Source organism: Agelaius phoeniceus, chromosome Z (genome assembly GCF_051311805.1).
Source record: "Agelaius phoeniceus isolate bAgePho1 chromosome Z, bAgePho1.hap1, whole genome shotgun sequence".
NCBI lineage: Eukaryota > Metazoa > Chordata > Aves > Passeriformes > Icteridae > Agelaius > Agelaius phoeniceus.
Window position 1 is genome coordinate 79,788,679 of NC_135303.1, and position 23,530 is coordinate 79,812,208.

General features: G+C 41.7%; 1 protein-coding gene across 3 annotated transcripts in view; it reads right to left on the reverse strand.

Annotated features, from left to right (window-relative positions):
* Positions 1-23,527, reverse strand: part of NIM1K (NIM1 serine/threonine protein kinase) — a 29,229-nt gene extending 5,702 nt beyond the window's left edge. The window contains exons 1-4 of one of the 3 annotated variants that reach the window (XM_077172223.1): positions 22,707-23,527; positions 21,417-21,578; positions 5,372-5,754; positions 4,575-4,905 (exon numbers count right to left, since the gene is read on the reverse strand). In XM_077172223.1, the coding sequence (XP_077028338.1) occupies positions 4,575-4,866 (292 nt within the window). In that variant the 5' untranslated portion in view covers positions 4,867-4,905; positions 5,372-5,754; positions 21,417-21,578; positions 22,707-23,527. Of the gene's footprint in view, positions 1-4,574; positions 5,755-5,898; positions 6,370-6,461; positions 7,198-21,416; positions 21,579-22,706 lie in introns of those variants that run through there. The other 2 variants (XM_077172222.1, XM_077172221.1) reach the window with 2 other exon arrangements.
* Positions 23,528-23,530: the final 3 nt, after the last annotated feature.

A 23,530-nucleotide genomic window follows, 5' to 3' on the forward strand; every position in this document is an offset into this window, starting at 1 on the left:
CATTTTTTAGTGTGATATATATATCAATAGATCTCCCTACTGAAGTGCAGCAGATGCTTGAAGCACATGTGATTCTTGTGGTGGAAGGTGCTGAATTATCCCTTGATGTGCCTATTTTTAGGAGTCTCTGCTGAGTACAGGGCAGTTATCCTGGTCACACTACTTCTCTGGGAGCTGAGGGAGAGCCCCTCAGGGAAGCAGGTACCTCCTGTGTGGGGTGGAGCTGGGTGAACCAGGAGGAAACGCAGCTACTGACAGTGACTGCTGACCGAGTGAAGGACCCTCATAGCACATTGATCTCCCAAACCCAGAGGAAAGAGCATCAGCTTGCAGTAGGTGATATTTGCACAACTAAATGCTTACAACACTTACAGTCTTAACCATGCAAGGTGGGGACATTAGGGCTTTTAAAATAAAATCTTCTAAGTTAATTTTTCCCCCTGTCCTTTTGCTCTACTTTTCCTCCTGGTAAGTTTTCCTGCTACATTTTAAAAGGAAAGAGGAGAGGAAAAAAAGATTTTGAATGGAAGAGCTTGATCCTACTCCAACACCACCATCAATCAGGACAAACTCCTTAAAATCTACATCGTTTCAGTTGCAAATGCATTCCATGCAAAGAAACCTGACACCTTCCTTTTCTTTTCTAAACTCTTCCTTTCTGCTTCCAAAGAATGCTTGGTTTACAAATCCTCTATTATTGTTGCTTAGCAGCTGTGCTGAACAGGACATTTTTAGCAGGCAGCTTATTTACCAAAATAATTACAAAAAGAGTCGGAAGAGATTTTGATTGACTATATGCAGTATATGAGGTTTGAAAAGTGCTAAGTGAAATCTTAGTAATAGAAACTAGGAAAAAGTTGGGAAATACCAACTTTTTCAGGAGGAAATGGTGTATGATGTCATGTCAGAAGGAAAAAATATACAAACAAAACCAAGTTAAAATTTCTTAAAAAAAAAAAGGCAAACTGGGTGCCTGGATATTCCTGCTTTTGCAATTTGTGTCACATTAGACAGATTTCTTACTAGCTATAAATTTTGTATGCAATTACTTCCATTCAGCTGTGCTCTCACACTTCCTTTGTCAGATGGAAGGCATGTAAAATAAAAGTTATACAGGGCTTAGGAATTTAACAGTCCTTAGCAAGAAAATGCCATGAATTTCTGGAGAAAATCTCTGCCAAAATTCAGGTTAATATAGTGGGCAAAGCCCCTGAATAACACAACGTACACAGAAACATAAATCAGAAAAGATCTCTAAGATCATGAAGTCCAACCTGTCAGGCCCATCACTAAACATTGTCCCTAAATGGCACATCTACACATCTTTTAAGTATCTACAAGGATCCATTCCAAGGCCTGACCACCCCTATGGTATAGAATTTTTTCCTAACGTCCAACCTAAACATCAGCCTTTCCTGGTTCAACAAGGTACAATTGGAATAGCTGGGAACAGGGAGTGGTGCTGCATGGAGTTATATCCATCTGGGGCTATCACCAGCAGAGTTCCACAGGGCTCAGTATTGGGGACAGCCCTGATTAATGTCACTCAGTTTGCAGGTGAGTGACACCTCTCCTGGTGCAATTTGAGGCCATTTCCTCTTACTCTGTCCCTTGCTACCTGGTAGAGAAGAGGCCAACCCCCACCTGGGCACAGCCTCCTGTCAGGCAGTTGTGGAGAGTGATAAGGTCTCCCCTGAGCCTCCTTTTCTCCAGGATAAACATCCCCAGCTCCCTCAGCTGCTCCTCACAGTACCAGTGTTCCAGAGATCCTACCCCAGTTCTGTTCACCTTCTCTGGACTCACCAACACCTCAAAGTCTCTCTTGTAAAGAAGAGTCCAAAACAAATAAAACACAAGATTTGAGATGCAGCCTCAGCAGTGCCCAGCACAGGGGGACAATCCCTGCCCTGGCCCTGCTGGCCACAGCATTGCTGATCCAGGCCAGGATGCCATTGGCCTTCTTGGCCACCTGGGCACAGCCTGCCTCATGTTCAGCTGCTCTCACCAGCACCCCCAGGTCCTTCCCAGCCACTCTGCCCCACCCTGTGGCACTGCCTGGGGCTGTTGTGACCCAAGGGCAGCACTCAGGACCCAGCACTTGGCCTTGTTGAACCTCACTCCATTGGCATCAGCCATGATCCAGCCTGTCCAGATCCCCCTGCAGGGATTCCTGCCCTCCAGCAGATCAACACTCCCACCTAATGTGCTGCCACTTGCAAACTGAGTGACATTAATCAGGGCTGTCCCCAACACTGAGCCTTGTGGAACTCTGCTGGTGACTAGCTCCAGATGGATATAACTCCATTCAGCACCACTCCCTGTTTCCAGCTAGCCAGCCAGCTTTTCTTCCAGTGAAGAGTGCACCTGTCCAAGCCATGGGACATGGCATCCACATCATAGCACTAAAGATTTTCTGTGTTTTCTAAACAACGAAGACAGCCCTTGTGAGGGAAACAAGGCTCACATCCAGTATGATCCTGAAGTTTTTTCCTCTCTCTCTCTCTCTCTAGAAATCACGTGTCCTGCTACAACAGATCACAAGGGCAAGAGAAAAACATAGATATGTAATTTTCACAAAGGCTCATCTTTGTAAAAAACCGAAACTGTTTCCTCTTTTGATACAGGATGATACAGGAGAGAGACCATATTAAAACTGGCAGTAACTGAAGAGCTGAACAGCCCTCTGACACATACACCACCCTCTTCCACAGAGACCAGACCAGCGTTAATGATGAAGCCTTTGATTTATATAATCAGATGAAAAAAAAAAACAAAAAAAAAGACTTGCACTCATTAACACTGTGCAGGAACATAATTTCATTGCCAATACAACAATGTGTATCTACCATAAAAAACAATGATCTTTGGTGGTGGTGAGTGTGTATACATGAATGCCTATGAGCACATTCCTGTTTTTCTCTCCATGTCCATGTATTTTATTGGCACAGGTAAACTCACAAGCAGAATGAGTCAGAAAATATTTATCTTTCATTTTTCCTTCCTCATGAGAGTTACAAACTTAACATCAATAAATCAACTCCCTTTTAACCAAAAAACTTATAAACAAACAAAAGAAAAATAATTTGAGAGATTTCTGTTGAAAAATAACCTCTTCAGAAAAAGAAAAAGTACAGTTTTGGTTTTGGTATTTAGCTTACTGTGTTCACTGAAGTTCAAAATTTTTCAATCAGCTCTGTTTAGATACTAAAGGAACCTGTTCCTAGGTAAGTTCAGCAAAGGGTTAACCCAGATCAAATTTCTAACTGCCTTTCATTAGCATTCCTTATGTTCCCAATACAGGAGCAGCATTTTTTCACAGTAAGCACAAAACAGTTACCTTGGGAAGAAAAAGAAATATCACAGAAGAGGAAACAATTTGTGAACCAAGTAGAAAAGAGATGCTTTTCTGAAACAAGAGTAACCAAAAACTCAAAACCCAGTTAAAGCAACCCTTGGGTGTTGGCAGGCTTAGATGTGAAAAATTAAGTACCATTGGTTCTCCACTTAGATTCCCAGTGTAACAACCACTGCTCCCGAGGGATAATTGTGACCTTTCACCCCTCTCAGATCTGGGCTGAAAGAAAATCACAATAGATAACACAGTTTTGGGGCATATCTCGTTCTCTCACCTGTCAGACGATGAAGGGAAGGAGAGTCAATCAAACTGAAAAGCAAAGACTCTTAGAAGAAAAACAAGATAGTAGTGTACAAAGATACAGAGAAAACTAGTCACCCTGACAGAAAACAACAATTTCTATTATTGTCAGACAAAGCAGAAGACAAAACAGGACAGCTGATGACAAGTTCTTAGTTATACCTATGACTGAAGTGTCCACTGCAGTTACCTAGCCCTTCCAGTCCTTCCTAGAAGCAGTAGATAGGGTGCTTTGTATAATTAAAACAATAAAACTAGCTGACAATTCAACACAAACACCAGTTTGGTGATACCAGAGCTTGTTCCCCTGCACCCATTCCTCCAACACCTATAGATCCCATCCTAGCTTTTTACAGTCAAGAGCCATCAGCAAATGAGTCAGTTAAGTGGGCATAGCATTTCTCACCAAAATTACCCTGGCCAAATAAAATATTTTGTCCATACTAGTAAAATTTGTGATGAAACAAAGGAAGCCTTGCTGCCTCTGGCTGCAGGCAGGAGCATACCTAACCTGCTATCCTGGGCATTCATCACCTGTATCCCTGCGGGCCAGGAAATGGGGCAGGGAAGAGGGTGGATGGACAGGGAAGGTTACAGGAGGGGAGGCCCAATACCACACTTCAAAGTGTGGAGTGTCTGAGCCACAGGATGTGTAAACTCCATGAAGTGCAGCAACGAACTCCACCTGTAATAACTGCCATGTAGAGAAAACGTTTCTAAGTTTCTTTAAAGCAGAATCCAACCCTGAGGATTTATGTGTGACCCTGTCTATAGATTAACTCAAAAATGTTAAAAATACACACACATACACACACAGACACAGACACACAAACTCTATATGTGTATTTAAGGTTCATACAGCCTCTTTCTTCCATAGGAAGCCATTTATATAGGTCACTCAGCATGCAATGGTGCCTACCTTTGGTAAGGGAATGAATTCCAAGCTTCACTTGTGAGAAATTCCCACTTCCTATTTCTCCTCTGACTCGATAGAAGGCAATTCTCTTTCCCAGTGTTAATTCTTTCACCACCTTTTCATTATGAGACATATCCTGCATCAGTTTCTCAAATGGGGTCAGCCTGTGCTGTTTGCCCTCTTCATCTCCTTCGTGGCACTCTGGGCGCCCATCATCGTCTCTGCTGTCCTCGTGATGCCACCTGGAACAGCGGTATTTTCCAAGACTTCCTTCATTCACATATCCTGTTGTCATAGTCTATAGGGTGATCACTTCCCCATTTAACAAGATGTCCTGAGAAGTTTAAATGAAGTAATTCTGTATGAATATGCAAGCTCTGCACATAATGGACACTGTGGCAAATGCAGCAAAAGAAAAAAAAAAAAATAGCAGCTTACAGAAAGTCCAAAGATTAGTTTGGAAATTCGTTCAAAAACAAATCTGGCACATCTACATATTGCATGTCCTGTTCAAAATCAGAGCTAAAACATCCATTCCTCACTAACAGAGTTAGTGTGTGGGGATCTTCAGCTGCAAGGTAAAAGAGGCTTTGCAATTAAAACTGCAAACTTTGTGCAAGAAAGTGGCAAGGTGCTCACTGTCTATGCAGTACATTTGACACATGCAAAATATTTGACACAAATATTCAGATTTCAGCTTGATCCTTTGAGAACTAACTTGATAGATAAAGGTCAAACAGAAAGCTGATTAACTGCTCCGAATAAATCCAGATACTTCTAGCTAATTTTGAATAGCTGACCTTAAGAGCGTCATTCTTCTTGATTCTGGTAAAAGTCCAAAAGCTGACTGTAGGGATTGCCTTTGATTCATTCTTCAGCCTGTGAGCTTGTCACTGTACCTTGAAAATGTCACTGTGTGTGGAAGCCTTGCTGTAAAAAGTACGTTGCCCCTCTGTTTCTTTCCCATGGTGTGTTCAACAAAGCAACTGATTCTGGAAGATGACAGGAAAAGCATAATCTGTGCACCAGGCAAAAGAAATGCTGCGCCTCAGTATCCCTGCAGTCACATGGCAGGACAATACAGGATTAAGTAACTGCAATGTCACGTTAACCCTCCTTTATTTAGATGAGCTTTCTTTAACGCCTTGAGCCTTCTCAAAATTTTGCCAGACGCGTGGTGTTCCTGAGCAGACAGATGAAGAAAGTAATTAAAACCTTTACATAACAGCTTCACTGAATGACAGCATGACCCGTACCATTTCACCAGTTTAACTCTGGCAGCACAGACACAGAAGTACTTACCCTAAATACACAAGCAACCACTTACCTTTAAAACAGCACACCAATTTTTTCTTTTTTACCTTTCTCTTTTAACCTTGAAAGCCAGGAGTTGATCAGCAAGTGCTGATCCTGCAGCTGCATGCCTGAGGGTGGTGAGCTGGGCACGAGAGCTGAGACAGCTCAGGCAGTGGCAGCACTCACCTCCCCTGCTCCCAGCCTGCAGCACACCCGACTGATGGACACGGGAGACACCCGACTGCCAGGACAGATGCACCAGATTGAGGGGGAGTGAATCAGACTAGTAACTCACTGCCTGAAGCTTAGCTAGACAGTCACCTAAGGTGCCACACTAGCAGAGGGCATGTGGCATTTGCCAGGTGGAGCTGCCCTCTAAACCCCACAATCTCCTTTGTAAGCAAGCAGAAGAGAGGTCAGAGACACAACCTAAATGCAAAGAAAATGCAGCTGGTGATGGTTTCATTAAATGGGAACTTGAGTGGCACAGAGGCACTCATCTGCTCCTACAGAGAGGCCAAAGTGACTGACCCAGGCTCTGGGACACTGCTCCCTGCCTTGAGACACATTGAAGAAATTTTGAAATCACTTTACCTCTCTGTGCTGCAGCCACGTTGCAGGCAGACAAACTTGCTCCAGGGTGAGGCAGAAAGCCTGGCTTTTCCTCAGAGTCTGTGTGACTCTATCACTTCTCTGAACCAGGGACACTTTTTACTGTGTGTGCTGCAAACTTAATGGCTGATGCAGTTTGTAACTGGAACAGAGGGAGAATTTACTACTTCCATAATGCCTTTGTTAACTCTTTTTGGCTTACTCATGTTTGAAGAAAAGAGCCCTTTTCATTGTTGACAGAAACTAAAAATAATAAATACATAATTGTATTATTCTCTGGAGCTAAATAGAGTGAAACCCCTGACAAACACTGTATGTATGCATACAGCTAATGGTGAAATCCTGATACTGTTATTAGGGAAGAGACCAAGTGACAAATAAGAAAATCCTTCAGTATTCTCCCACCAAACCACTCTTTCTTAGCACCAAATATTCCACCTAATTTTATTATTTTATACCTTGGAAGAAAAAAATCTATGTGGAAGGACACCCCATCCCCACGCAAACTGAAAAACCCAAACCCCACACCTTACACTCTGTTTTTCCTCCATTTGGGAAAAGGACAATTTCTTTCAGGAGTGTCAGAATTCTGACCCACAGGTTTTCTGCTTTAACCTGTTTCACATCACAGTTGTAAAAGTATTATAGGTAATAAAAAACTCTTTATATGAAACTTGACTGTATTTCACAGTTTTAACAGTGGGTGACACTCTAACAGAGCAGGGCTTTTGGAAGCCACTTGTCTGCTGTACAGTGCCACAGAAATTCAAAGGCAGAATTCTGACCCCATTCTGCCCTTTGATCTTGAGAACAGCACCACAGGTTGTCCATGCAAAAAGTCTGGAAACCTCCATGAGCAGTGTCAGGCACGCCATGTGCAAACTGTATTATTTAATCAAGTTTCTTTAGTTGGGTGGTGACATCCTCACCACCAAAGAATAGCTGTAACTTGTGGCTATAACCTTCCGAGTGGCAGGTATGGACAATTCTGCTCCTGCAAAAGAAGAAACACAGAACTACCACCATCTTCTGTAAAAATTATCAGTGTCCTTGCAGTTAACTGGCTGAACAGAAAAGGCTGACTGTGCAACAAGAAGGGTTTCCTTCAAACAGACTTGTGTAGACAAGCCCCTCCTGAATACATTCATTAAGGCACAGGAGGCAGCTAGCCCAGTCCATGTGGATCACAGAGACAAACCACACGGTAATGCCACAACCTTGTGGGGACAGAGGAGTCAAGAGAAAGGCAAAACTGCACTGAGGCATCAGCACATGGCTCTTCCTGAATTTGCTCCTGCAGAATTTCTCCTGGGGCTCAACATGCTGTTTTTCAGAGCACTGCCTATCATTAATCTCCCTTTCAGGCTTGACATGTAACTGTCAACCCTGCAACCTCCTGGCACTTGGCCAGCTGGCTAGGTTTTCCCTGTCTTCTGAGATGAGCTATTTCAGTATTCCTGGTGTTAGCAGTATATATACCATCTATTTATGGCCTACATTCCTTCCTGTAATCAAACCCAGCAAAATCTGTCCTAATATCATACAAAAGGACACTGTAAAAGAAAATAATTCTAAGAGAGAAGGGAAAAATAAGGAAATCAGGAGTGATCCAAACACAATGAAAGACCAATGATTTTTTTTTTTTTTTCTCCAGTCTGGCTGACCAGTGAGAAGAACTTCACAAAAATTTATCTGACCAAACAATCACTTTAAAAAATAAAATAAGCAATGAAAAGAAAACCAAAGCCAAAAGCAAACCAGTATAAAAAGCATTACAAGACAGTGAATGAATGTATCAATCCTTTAAGACCTAACACTGATGTTGTTTAGCCTTGTTTCTTAAACTGGCATTCTCCTCCTATTCTATGAAGTGCTGAGTACCCTCAGGTTTCACCTGCAGACTCAGTTTAAACACCACATCACAACTCTAAGGACATTCAGAATGAGGACAAAAAGAATTAAACCAAGAAAGAGATCATTTGGTATAGAGAATTTGGTTCCTAAAATCCCATTTTGACAGATAGATAAAAAGTGACCTGGTTTTAAGAAGCTTAGAATGGAGCACATGAAAGCACAGAAGCAGCTAGAGCAGAGCTCTCTGATAGCACTGTGTTTGGCAAATTGGTCTCTCTCATTAAATCTGTCTTTCAGAGGCAAAAATCCACTCAACTTGGAGTGCTTAAACTGCTGCAGTTCCTATTAGAGTGAATGTGAAGGAAGTTACACTGGAAGGTCTGCTCCCACTCCACTCAAACTGTCACAATACCAGGTGTTTTTAATGAGGATGTCACTGGATATTGCGACTCATTCACTAGAGTTCCCTTTTCAGCCTCTCTGCTGTCTAGTCTGAGGAGATGGGGATTTTTAAGGTATTTCCCTAGGGTAGGGGATTAGTCAAATTTTTTTAAATTCCCTTGAAGAAAATCATGTCTCCTGCTTAGTAGATTATATGCACCAGCTTTGGATCAAAACTGATTTAAAATAGCAGGGATTTTTTTTTTTTTAACTCATCTGCTAGAAAAATATCAAGCCCATTTTTTTAGTCACAGCTTTGAATGTTCAACTGTTGCAAGAAAACACCAAAAACTTAGTATACTCCTCTGTATAGAAGACCTATCTTTTACAAAAGATTAGAGGCCAGCAGAACAGTCCTGCAATATCTGTAGCACAGACCACAGGTGACACAAAAGCGCTGCTCTGCAGACAGACAGCACAGCAAAAGTAACAGCTCAGATTCTGTGCTTATGTTCAAGTAATATTGAGTGCATGGCTGTGGCCAATGGAAGTCAACATTTGTTCAAGGTTTGTCTTGAGCAGAGTTTTTGATTTACACGAGAAGCACTCTCAGTCTTATTTCTGTGATTGCCAGAAAACAGAATGAGTATATAAAATACACTGCAGAACTTCTTCACATTAATTGTTTAAAACCCCCCCCAAACCCCAACTATTCAAAATACAAAATACAGCATGGTTACAGGCTGAACACAGCTCATGTAGGAGAAAATACTAACAGGGCACTGACCATGGAGAACCTCCAGAATCTCCCTGCTCTCTCTGCCCAGGCCCACACGCCACCCATTTCCATGCATCCCATAACTACTACTGTTAGATGGCACAGCATTCAGTTTGCCCCTTATTGTTTGATGAAAACCAGACATGAAGAACATCATTCTTATCAGCTTCCTGCTGTGCCTGGGAGTGCTTTGATAACAGCCACAGCCAGGGCATCACTGCCAGCTCCGTGTGCTGCGCTGGACAGGCTGCGGCTGCAGGGTGAACTCGAGTGAAGGGACTGTGACCTGTGGATGCTGGGAGCATGGTGGCACCTCTCAGAGCAGCTGTGGCTGTGGTTGTGACTGTGCCAGGTACACCTCTGGAGAGGGATTATGGCCCATGCAGGCCATACTGGAGCAGGTGTACTTCAAAGGACTGTGCCTGAATGAATCTATGCTGCAGCAGGTATAGCCCTGAGGAGGCTGTGACTCACAGATACGGCTCCACTTGAAGCAGGCACAGCCCTAAGGCACTACAGACTATGGGTAAATCCAAGCTGGAGCAGGGGCATGGGGAGCACTTCATTGCACTGTCAAGCCAGGACACATTGGCTCGATCATCTTAAGGGTCTTTACCAATAGAAATGATCCTACTGTACTTAGCCTAAGACTTGGCATTGTTTTCCCACACAGGAAACATTCACATATGCAGCAGCCCTGGCTGAAATGGAACATAAACACTTTCAAGGCTTCTGTGTGAAACCTCACTAACACAGCACCAAGGGAAGCAGGAAGAGATAACAACAGTTATCTGTACACACTCCTTCCTCACAATGAAGTGCCTGTTCTATACACTGTTATCAGAAAAAAAAGGAAAAAACAAAAACAAAAACCCAAGAAATTCTGGTATAAAAAGGAAAAAAACAGCCAAAAATCCCCCCCTCTACACTGGAACACACTAACTCTAACCAGCAACTTAATTCTACAATTGTAACTTGGAGCAAAAGACAGGGAACTCTGCAGCCTATTTAAAAGTTTAACAAGCCTGAGCCCTTCATACTGAAGCAGAATACAGGTGGATGCTTACTCAAGTGTCCCAAAACCTCTGTGGAAAGATGAAACCTTCATCTTTTGGACTGACCCAACAGTCATTCTGGGATGGACCCCTAAAGACAAACTCAATTCCTTGGAAACTGATGGAACACGATCTCTCAAGGCTTTTACCTGACCAGCCCCTTGCCAGATGTGCTGACTGAGCACTATTCAGCAAGGTCACTGTAGCACAAAACTGTAGATCTAAGCAACATCCCACATTTATTTAGTCTAACTTCCTTCTTGCCAAGACCAGAGATGAGAAATAGAGAAAAAAAATACTGGTGTGCCCTGTTTTGTGGTCCACCTCTAAAAGATCTCTCCATGATCTTCAACAAGCTAACCCTCCTGAGTCCAGGATTGCTACAGCAATATAAATAAATAAAAATTTAAAAATATAAATAATAAAAAAAAATACTCAGTGGGACCCTAGGCAGGGCCAGCACAAGCACTCGCTGACCCTGTGGGGCTGCCCACGCCTGCGTGGCAGCAGCAGCAGCTCAGGAGTCCTGCAGGGCCACTGACAGGCGCTTCATGTGACACGGGTGTCAGGGTGCAGCACAGACCCACCTGCCCACGGCCCCGGGGCTCACCTGCCAACAGGCTGGAATAAGCTCTTGGCAGAAGAGGGAAGGCTGCACAGAGCCCTCAGCAGCCAGAGCTTACACAACCCTGCCAACACACGCTGGGTGCAGCCCAGCTGCTGGAGTCTCACATCAAATCCACTGTCTGCAGTGTACAGGGCATATGGAAAAGAAAATCAACATAACACAAACCATACTAAGCAGGTACATTAAGACTTGTGAACTAGAAACTAAAATCAGGGCGGGGGGGTGCAGGGGGGCAACTCCTTTCATCCTTTCACAGCACTGCTGATAAAACAGCTAGAAAGAGAATTAAAATTAATTAGTCTTTGAATGGTGCAGAAAATAGCATTAAAAACAAAGACAAAAAAATTTATTAGTAGAACCCATTGATTTCCCAGGTCTTTGAAATACATGGGAGGGATTAATTTGAAGTCTGACTGTTTGAAATTAAATTTACCCTTTCAAAACTTTAGCCTGGCCAGTCTATTTTATTTCCTTCTTTGAGGTATAATGCAAATGACATCAATTTGCCTCAGAATTGTTCTTCCAAGATAAAATAAATTTCCATTAAGCATGTGTTTCTGAGTCAACAGAGATGCAACAGTCTTTACTAGCCTTTTAAGTAACAGAAAAAAATTACATCTAACTTGGTTATTTGTCTAAATATTAGTTTGACTCCTTTTTCGGTGAAAATAAAATAAATTCTCTAGATAAAGCGAGCTACAGTCCAAGAAGTAAGAAACAGGCAATACTTAGAGTACTGCTCAAATCACTGAAGAAATCAGTCTTCACTCACATCAAGAAAATGATTGCATATTTAGGCAGATATGCAATGCTAAGAAGACAGCCTACAATAAACTCACCCTGTCATTTTCAAGGAAGAGAAACTGAAACTGTGCTCCCATACAAGGGCAACAGAACATTTTCTGGTTCATATTGTCTATCACAGTTTTCCTTCACTACCCCCACTTAGTAGTTGGGACTTAGCAAATAGAAACAACTCTAGTTACCTCTTACAAGGTAATCAAATTTAGTTGCATCACTTTATATGCACTACTCAAAAGTACTGAGTAAGAAAGGGTTAAGCATTTTAAGGTAATTTTTCAATGTAATTGGGCAGAAGATAAGCAGTTGGTATAATTCTCCAGGGACCTACTTGAAAATTTTAAATCCTGCACTGCACTCCAGAATATACTTTATACTGATTGGAGCTTCCAATTTTTCAGAGTAATCTCTAAGACATCTGAGATTTACCCTGAATCAATATTAAGAAAACAGTGCATTACAGTAATTACATTCCTCACTAACAGAAGACACAGATGCAGTAATATAATACCCACATAAAAGTGTCAGGAGAGCAGCATCATGAAGACTTTTTTAAGTCTTAAAAATGTTTTAAAAATGTTGAAGAATTATCCCCTGAAAGTGTTGTTGCAACTTCTCTGTCCTCACCCATTTTAAATGTCCTGAAGTGACTGCAGCTTTGAGAATTTCTTGAGCTTTTAGAGAAAAAAAAAATCTAGGTAGAAAGACAGGTATTTGCATTTCTCATCTCACTGACCATTAGACTGGAAATATGTAGAATACACCAGAAAACAACACGGAAATGGAAAACAGTCCCTGACATATTCCTCTGGTAATGTAAGAGTGTGTGCCACCTTCTCAGACTGAAGGGGTCCCCTTCCCATGCAGACCACATGCCCTTCACACCAGCTCCCACCTCTGGAACTCTGTTTGGGTACCACATGCTGAAAAACCTTTGCAGTGCACTGCTACCAGGTTTGCCATCCATGTGACCTCCTCAAGCCTTGCAGGCACAGAGCCACAGAGCAGGGGAATAAGCACAAGCTCATTCCCCTAGTGCTGCTGAAGCTTTGATTAACCTCTGGAAAATGGTTAATGCATAGCAAATCTTCAAGATGCAGCAAGGAGCTTAGCAGGAAGAAATCTGATCTTATTTGACATCCTACAGGTCGTAAGTCACTAACCTCTATATCAAAGACATCTCTCCCACTAAAGATTCCTCTTCCACTGGATTGAGAACAGAATAGGTATTTTTGAAACTGGGATCTAGAGAAACAGTACAAAGGCAGCAAAAAACACTCAAGACAGCCCACTGCGGATAGAAATGTTCTATCGGTTTCATCAGTGTGGTGCACATCCTAAGTGAGGGATATTAACCCAAACAAGGTGAAGCACAACTCTAGATTTTACTCTTGAGACTTCAACTTCAGTATTGCAGCTTAATGCTTCACATGCATCTTAAATCCTAGGCTTCCTTTACAAGCCTTATTTTTTTTCCTTTTTAACTGACCTGGTTTTGGAGCAGTGAAAAATTCATAATGCTGTCTCAAACTGAATTTCCAAGTGCAGCCGTGTGTGTTGAGGAAGCTGCCAGCACATTTAGGCAACGGATCTCTCCTGCTGAGAGGATCAGCAGAGCACACAGTATTTGAGGGCAGGCACAGACCAATAGCCTGGGAAACTACAGAAGAGGAACACTGCAGAGCTCCAAGCAATACAGACCTTACTACTGATCCACTGAAAGACAGTTATGTGAAAAAGCTGCTATATCTCAAATCCCTAAAACCCATGCTACTTTTCATATCACATTTAAACAGCAAAAACTTTCCTGAATTCAATGAATATTAATGTTAATAAATTTTGCTAGCATTTAATTTCATTAGCTAATCTTATAGACATTTGTTGAGTATGTGTCCTGGAAGTCAGACTAATAATAATAATAATAATAATAATAATAATAATAATGCTCTTACTACTATTATTACTGTGAGAATGAAGGGTTATGTGAACTACGTTTCCTTAGAAAAAACAGAGCAAATCTGAGTAAAAAAGATAGTAACAGTTGATACTTTGTTAAAATGGTAATGAGTAACACACTCAATGTTGAAGTTTAGGGAAGAGATTTTGACAAATCTGCAAAAATGGAAATTAGGAATAAGTCCATGCTATGACAAGTAACTCTATCATTACATATAACTCTATGGTATTACACAGATACTAATTACATTCCATGCTTTCAGGGAGCATAGATTCACTAAGGAAGCAGAAAGCCAATATATACAGAAGTACAGCAAATAAGCAAATTTTAGAATATCTTTCAGCTATAATCTTCCCTGCAAGCATCCACTCCCATGACACAGTTCTGTGGACAACCACCGCACACGTAACACAATCCAAAATCCTAAGTTTATTTAAAAGTCTGTAGGTAAGAGACTCTAGTTTCTCACCTTTCCTCAATCTTTTCCTTAAAGAAATCTGCAGGAGAATTTCAGATTAGAATCCAGAAATGTATCTGAGACTAGAGATATGCAGACAACTTTATAAGCTATTTCTATTAGACCAAAATTCTGAAATAGCAATCTATTTTTAAATAGACAACAAGGTAATGCTGCTAGCATTTCATTCTCTGACTAATTTCTCCTGGATTTGCTTAATGCTACACCCCTTTCCAGCAGCCTTCTATCGGCTCTAGAAAAAGCAGCTGCCTGAGTGCTGCAGAACTCAATGCAAAGGAAAAAACTCTAGTTTCATTTTACTTTGTGAAGTGGAGGGGAAAGGACAAGAGGAAATCAATCAGTTGAATTAGTTCACAACTAGTGTTTAAGAGAAAAGAGAAAGAAAAGAGAAAAAAAAAATTGATAGAGTCAAAATATTATAAGAGTCTATACTACTTTAGTGATGCGAGTTGCTTGAGCACAACTAAATTTTTTCCATTTATCATTGTAATTAAACTATAAAATCTATTGAGTGGGAGTTTGTTAAGACACTTAAGAATGAAACTGCTGTTTAAGTGGTATGTATGTGAAATTATTTGCCATCAGGCAAACATATTGAGAAAAAAAAAGGCTTTCAAACCATAATGATGCTTTTGTATACTACTAAAGGCACACAGAGTGTCTTAACTAGTACTTAACTAGTGGTTCAAGTGATTGCGCATTTAACAACATAAAGTTATAAGACCTGCTAAGGTTTCTAGGACAGCTTTTGCGAACAGAGGACAATAGGAACAAGAGACAGAGAGGAACAGTCTGTTCTGTTTTTTCCAAATCCAGCAGGTTAACACCAGGAGGCCAGCAAGATAAAACAAGAAATGCTTATATTGCCTTGAAATCTGAAAAAAGCGCAGCTGGCCATCCAGAAGGTCCCATTCTCTCAGGACAAACCCTGACTTGCCAGGTGATGGGCAGGATGTCACCTGCTGTCAGGATGACAGTCAAGGCCTCTGGCAGTAAAAGGCAAAGTGCTCATGTGCTGGGTACCTCATCCCAAGCTCAAATTCACAATGGCAACATTTTTTTCCCAGAGAAAGGACACTCTTCCATCTTCCTGATTATTAAAAAAATGCATCATGAGGAACTGCAGCATCAAGACCAAAATCTTGTTGCTCTTCACAGCATTTTACAAATGACATTATATAATTTTAGCACCACAGTGTGATAGCAGGAAACAGGTCAGGAAATGAAGACATGCAAAGAGATGAATGTTGTAACGGCTGTATTTTCAGGTAAAAGGGATTTGTTTGATCTCCTATATCCTCAATCTAGTAAATAAGTTCCATTAAGAGTCTTCAAGCTCCCAGGGAGCAGACTCATGAGCAGCTCTGAAGAGGTGTATTTGAGGAAATTCTCCAGCAAGCATCTCAAAGTAGACACAATACTGTCCTGGTATAATATTACCTGGTGATGTACCAGAGCTAGAACTGCTCTGCTGGCACCAAGATTTTAAGCTTGCAGCTTAAAGATTAACTGCTTTTTCTGGTTCCTCCAAAGGTCTCTGAATACTCACTGACAATATTTACTCGTGTCTCTCCACAGCAGAAGCATTTATCAGTGCCACAGCACTAGCTGACAGAGAAAAAGAAAGAAAATGCATATCTCTTGCATCCTCTTCATATAATTAGTACTTAACCCAGTTAATCACACCATTTAATCTGATGACACCATGCAGAGCTCAACAGGACTGAAAAGAGATTATTCTCATACCCTCTAAAGCACAGGCCTGGCATAATTTGGTTAACTGGGCCAAAGAACATCATATATTTCTCTCATATCTCTCAGTGTCTCTCATTTTTAGGGGGCACCCCTAACCACTCCAAAGACAAAGATACAGTTATTTACCATTCTATTCTTTAACACTGTTGAGTCATTTGTTCAACACAAAACCCAGAAAATCATTAATTTGAAAGCACTCTCCCAATTCAGAACCAGTATCAAGCCTATATCCTGCTCCTCTTGCACTTTAAAAATAGAATTTCATGATTTTTCATAGACATGACACAGAACTGAACATACACACCATGTGTGTGCACTGCCAATCAAAATCCAAGCAAAAAGAAAACCACTCCTTGCTGTGCTTTCTTCTTGTCCATGAAAAGTAAATTAGACATGCATATAGACTTATTGTTCACTCTAGACAGTGTCACAGTTCCTGCTTTTTACTCCTGATAATGATACTTCTAATACTCCTTCAAGATGTTTTACGTATTTTTCCTTTGTAACAAAAAAATGCACAAAAATTACTGCTTGTATGTACAGTTCACTGTACAGCAGTAAAGGAGTTAAGCCAACAGCTTCGGTGAATTGTTGCTGTACACCCAAGACAATCACACACAGATGACCACAAAGGTGAAACTGAACCTTGAAGATTGCTAGACCACAACTGCTAGCCCGATGGATGCAAGGAAAACAATGGAGTCTCATTTCTGATGAAGAGTGGATCTGTTCACATTTTCTATTTGAGTACCAACAATGGAATTTCTCATCATGTAAAGGAATTTTAACAGTACATTTAATAATTCTGGAAGCTCTTACTACAGAACTAAATGTAAGACAGAGTTCTGAGTTTTAAATGTTTTGCAATACTACTGAATCAGATGAAAAAACATTTATACAGGAATTTCTTATATGGCTTGATGAGGCTGAGCTCCCTTCCTTCAGCCCACATGGGAATTCCAATTCTAACAGAGTTTTCATGCAATGATTATTTCCAAGTAATTAAGACTTTCTTTTAATTCTGACTTCTAACTTAGTAATTAAAGGAACACAGAAAAAATACTGTTAATAGAGGCATTTTTTCATCCTTCCTCAGTGGTTTCACTGGATGACCTAGTGTTTGCAGTCCAATAATCAGACAAAACACACATCTGAGCATGTTCGTATCACTTCTGTACTGAAATGCATTTGTCAATCCCTCTATCAGCAGAATGTCTTACACAGATGAAAATCATAGTAGCAGATGTAAACCTTGACTGTACAAATTGTACATAGAACATGAGTGCAAATAATCTTTAAAATTCCAGAGGCCTTGGCAGACATCTCCTGTTCACAGCCCTGAAATCCCTTTCACACACCATGCTATATTTACTGTTGGGAGGATTAGTGGAGACCAAGCTGCCAAACTTCACAAAGCACTTCTGATAAAATTTCTGGGGAATTGTATTGCAACTAACTGTCATTTCAGTGTCCACCAGCTGAAGCAGGTACATGTGGATAAAACAAGTTCTGAATGCTTTTAAACAAAACAAACAAAACCAACAGAACCCACATCAAAAGAGCTTCTCAAAAACAGTCTCATGACTGGAACACTTACAGAGACCTTAGTGGTGTATTTCAATCCCGGTCCTGAGCCCAGAAGAAGGAATTCAGATTCAGTCTTTCAATGTTCTGTCACTGCTCAACTATCATATAAGCATTGAAAACCATTAAAGCAAATTTCTAGAAAGCTGGAGAGAAGGCAATTCAATGACTGTGATGCAGATCCACGTAGCAATTTACAAACACAAAAGTTATGTATGCAACTATCACATCCTCATGTGAAGGAAAGTTAAGAAATAATTTTTCAACATCAGGATTATAGGCACAGCTCTGTGGAAGACACCTGAATAAAGTAATGTGATATTTAGCAAGAATTAAGCCTTTCAATGTGTTTGTTCTGCTAAGTACAGAAGCTTCAGCAATTCCAATATATATCTCCATAAATGTTCAATATACTTTGCTTAACATCTATATTTTCATGTCATGTGTAGGCTACAGGTATTTCTTAACTTCAACCTTTTATTTTTCTACCAAACATGTTCTCAACAGTCATTGGATCCTGGGTCACCAAAGACCAGCAAAGAGGATGATATAATCCACATCTAGGAAAAAGGCCAAACCCAGTTTGTACTGATGCTCCTGCTATTTGATTACTAAGGGAAACTTGCATTTTATTTTTTTCTACTTAGCAAGGTTATCAGCTGTTTCAAGTGATATAGAGCAGCCAAAAGGGGGTTGGGGTTGGGACACAAAAACATGAGAGATTAAAAAAAAAAATAAAAAAGCCAAAACTCAAAACCCCAAGTAAGAAGAAGAACAAAGACATTGACAACTTTTTACAGGAGTAATGATTTTCAGAAGTATTTTATTTCAATCTTAATTACAAATGAAATACTGTCAAGAGAAATCTCCAAACGGAGCTGATTACACTTCAAATTAAGATAAAAATTAGGCATTCATATCCTGCAAAAGAGCTGACACTTTGCACTAATACAACTTCTGAACTACTTTCCTTTGATGTTTTTTCAGAATATAATCCTTGCAGAACCTGAGCATTTTTCAACTTGTCATGGATGCCCCCAGCCTCAGGGCATCTCTCCAGGTGCAGCCCCTGCAGCCTCTGGGTGACACCTGCAGAAATGCAGTTCCAGTTACAAACACAAGCCCTTAATGATGAGAGTACAGCTGCCCTCTGCCCTCGCTGCAGCAGCACAGGTGAAGGAAGCCCAGGCTGAATGCGCTCCCTTCCAAGCAGAGGGACACAACACATGCAGGCACAGAGGTCTGCAATGTCTGTGTTCAGTGTGGTGCTGCAGCTGTGCAATGCTAAACATCCCTGGAAAACTGAAATCCCCGTGCTCCTCGTGGCATGCTTTTTGGCATCTTAAACAATCCTGCACGCTGCTGAGGGCAAGTAAAGCAAGACTTCCCCATTAAATGCTAACAGAAATGTACCACTGGGAATGAAACACGACTAAGTGATCGGCTCTCCTTCAGTGCAATTATGCCATGCTTGGGCAGAGAAGTGGAACTTTATTTAGGAGCAGAGCCCCAGGCTCAGTCCTACACTATAATTTTTGGTCTTGGGCATGAGCTGAAACAGACTCTTCAACCTGAGTTCTGGAAAACCAAGCTCCTAAATGAGGATTCTGTGGAACCCATAACTAATGAGAAAACCCCAAATTTACACCACTCTGTTGTGTGTAAAAATGAAACTGAAAATAAGAAGCATGGTTACATTCTCCTTCTGTAATTATGAGCCCAGTTTCATGCTGCTCCTCTCAGCCCACAATTAGCTCAATTCATGGCAGCCTGGCAGGGCAGAGAAGACTGGCAGTACAATCAACGCCTGTGAGACAAAGAATAATGGATTTTTTCAATTGTGGTGTCCAAAAAACTAAACTGCCCTATCTACAGGCCTGCTGTAGAGGACAGGCCTGTCATTTTACACAAACACAGCCTCTCCAAGAGGCCACCTTGCACATATGAACTGAGCCTGCTCATCTTGACTCTGTGAGAACTTTCTCAAACACTGCACTTCGTAAGTCCATTTCAGCAAGCTACAGGAAATGCAGTGGAAGGAACAACATAGTAATTGCAAAAAAAAAATAGTAATTGCAAAATAATAAAAGAGGGATCAGGTCACATCAGTAGTAGTTGTCCTGATTTGTTCAAAGACAGATAAGTTTTCAAGCACACTCTACTACTCAAATGCCTGGCAGGTAATTTGTTTTCTAAGTTGCTTCCAGATTAAACACAATCTTATTTTGCAATTGGAGCTTTAAATGTCATGATAGTATCAGCACGCATTGCTGCACAGTGTAATAATCAGACTATCTTAATGAGGGACTAAAGAGTCCTTATACTTCTGATACAATCTCTAAAACATAAATGACATAATAATTTAGGCTGAGAACAATTATTTATTATAAACACCTGAAAAACATGGGGCTTGGGACACTGAGGCAAGTCATGCACTGCCATTACAACATGAAATTGCTCCATGGTATAACACTGTGTCTTTCTGAGAAGATCAGAGATGTATTGGCTGGACTCTGGGCACTATTTCCAGTGGAGTGAATGGAGAGCATTTAATCCAGCTGTTATCAATCTGCTCAGAACTGACGACCTAATTTGGAAACTGGATTACACTGCACGCACAGATTAACGCACTGCTGTACAGCTGCACGGATTTGATTCCCATGACAACCAGCAGAAAATGTATCCCAGTAATTCTCCCCGCACAGAGCAGATCTGTCTCCATGCAGCACTAACAAGATTTACCACTAGCACAGTCATACTTTCAATGATTTCATTGCAGATATCTAGACTGGTATAATCTCTAACTCTCTCTGCATCTTAAAATACCAATTCACAACCAGAAGAGACGCTCATATGATGCACTAATGCTGCAAGCAATGAAAAGCCTTGGATACTATATGAAAAGTGTAATTTCTTAGAAAATATTAGTGGTTTCCAAATAATTTCCCAGGGCACTGAGTAAATTGGTGTTTATTTTACCAACATAAGAAAGTGAGTATTACCTTGTACTTCCCACACTAGGCATAGTCCTCTCATATTTCAAGCAAGTGATACACTGATTTCTATTTTGGAGTTTGGTAACTTGTCTTCCTTGCAACAAGAAGAGTCTTTGGTTTCAGGAGAGAAAGTCAGAAAACTGGACAGTATTTTCAGTTCCATCACTGCCTGCTTGCAGGATTATTTAGTCTGTTTAACCATGAAAAACACTGAAAAAAATTTAAAAAGAGGAAAAATAAAAGCTGTTTAGGTACTTCACAGTAAGTTAGAGGCTGAGCTAAATAATATTTGCCAAGTGTCCTAAGAGAGAGCTGTCTATGCATGAGGGACTATTTTCCTCCAAACACACAGAAGAGCCATGCTGGAGATTTTCTTAGTGTTAGCCAAGAACTTCAAAAGTTGCTGTTTATTTCCCAACTCACAGAAAATATCAGGACGAGAAGCAAACACACCCAGTTTCCAGGGCTTTGGAAGAACAGTGGAGCTACAACTGGCCATGAAGAAATTGTGTGATGTTCCAGCTGTAGAGGAGCTAATCCCATCACTTGTCAGTATGGTTCAAAATGTGCTGTCCTTGGTTGTGTTCTTCCACCCCAGCATAACCTGGCCCAAAAAAGGGCAACAATCCCAAATTCTCCCACAAAAAGCAACTTCTGAAGGCCTACTTACAAGCATCTTTGTCACATGTACTTCCTCCAGATAAAGCACTACAGTTGTCTCAATTCTGCATTTCCTTGGGTCAGTACCTCATGGAGTGGGAACTTGGGGCAGCCCCACGCCAGAGCTTTTTCTCAGTGGTAAAGTCCTGAAAATGCTTCCATGAAGTTCAACCTACAGGAACCAAAGAAAAATCTTTTTTAGCAAAGGGCTAATAGATCAGCTTATTGTAATGTGGCTGCAGTGTGAAAAAAACCAATTATCTGCCAGTGCAATTTAATTGCCTTCGAAACAGAATCAGTACATTTTAATGTGTTATGATGAGTTATTTGTATTTGCAATAGTGCAAATCCTGTGTTAGTTCACAAAATCACTGTTTTTCCATCCGGCAAAGCTAAGGACTCCACAACTGGACATTTTTTTGAACACTCACCCCAGAGCTGCAGTTTTAAAACAACACACTGAAAAGATCCCAAACAAGCAAATGTAAGGAGAACTGGCACGTTCGGGTATTTTATTTCCTAACTCCCAAACAGACTGCCTATCTAGGACAAAAATCCTGAAGTCTCATCTGTATTTGTTGGATAAGGCACTATTTAGAAAACAGCCGCCAATGAATGAAAGACAGTAGATGATAAAATTAACATATTCAGGAAAAATAAATAATCTCAACCAAATTGTTTGCTCATTTCCGTTCATGAGATTGCTCAAGCCCTGGAACTGCTGTAGATCTGACAAAATACTTTAAAATAAATTATGTAGTGCAAGGAAAAAAAAAAAGTAATTTAGGACCCTTTTTGATAGATTTCCTAAATGCAGGTGGAGTTTTTTTATATACACGTGAGCAAATACTCTTCTCTTTCTGATAACAAGCACCAGTTTTTAGTTTTTCTGAACCGGGATTACCAAAAGAGGCTGTAACATCTGTGCATCCATAATGTCAACAAATCTGCTTGTTGTAGATGAACTGAGATGCCAGGTAACATCCTCAAAGGAGCAGGTCCCAAAAGGACAGGTTTGCTCTGATGGGGCCTGCACCTCCTCCTGCTATGAAGTTGCAGGAACACCGACAGTACTGTCCAAATTAACCACTCAACCCAGAAAACACTGCAGCATGTCCCTGCTCCTGCCACGGAATTTGTCGTGTGTTTTGTAGGTCAAACACGGGATGAAATTTCTTTGAATCAAAATGGTTTTTTTTCCCTCAGGCTCCAGTTAGCCCCAAGTGTGAGAGGGTCTCAGATAAAATATGCCTCCAAAAATCTACATTTAATTAACAACTGGAACCCGGGGGGCTCATACCAGATACAGCCTCACGATGCCGACGGGTTTGCAGAGGCTTGGCATTAGGAAGATGCGGGATGCTGCACCAGTAACCGCAGATTGTCTAGGGTTGAGGGGCCTCTGGAGATCATCCAGCGCAAGCCCCTGCCAAGGCAAGATCACCTGGGGCAGGTGACACAGGCAAGGCGTCCAGATGGGATTGGAGTGTCTCCATGACTCCACTTCGCCAGCGTACTTCGTCTCTAGGCAAACACCAGTACACAGGCTGAAACAACAGCGACGCGCTACCACTGACATGACTTAAACACCTCCAGCGGCACTGCGGCGGAGCCTGGCTGAGCTCCCTGCGAGAAGCGCCGCCTGCCTTCCGCTGGGCCCCGCCGGCGCGGCGCGGCTCGGCCCGGGCTGCTACCGCGGCCCTCGGCCCCGCCCGGCGCCGCCATTTGCTGCTCTGGGCGGCCGCGCCATTTCCCCGCCTCTCGGCGGCGCGGCCCGGGAGCTCCCGGTGGCCCGCAACCTTCCCTGCTCCTGTGGGCTCCGCTGGTTGGGAACGGGCACGAAGGACTCCGGCAAAAATGTGGGGTTCAGCCACTTGGGAAGGAAGTTACAGGGGAGGAGGGACGGCTCTCTGTAGCAGAGTTTTCCTGAGGAGAGTCTTCCTCCGTGTCCCTCGGGGTGAGGCGGGGACACCGGCCTCCCGCCCGGCCTCACGGGCAGCCGAGACAGACTGTGCTGGGCACTACCGCGGAGCACCGCTCCTCTCCTGCAAATCCCCTGAACTGTGCTGGAAAGGGGACAGCAGACAGAACCAAGAAACAGCCCAGCTGTGCTTACCAACCACG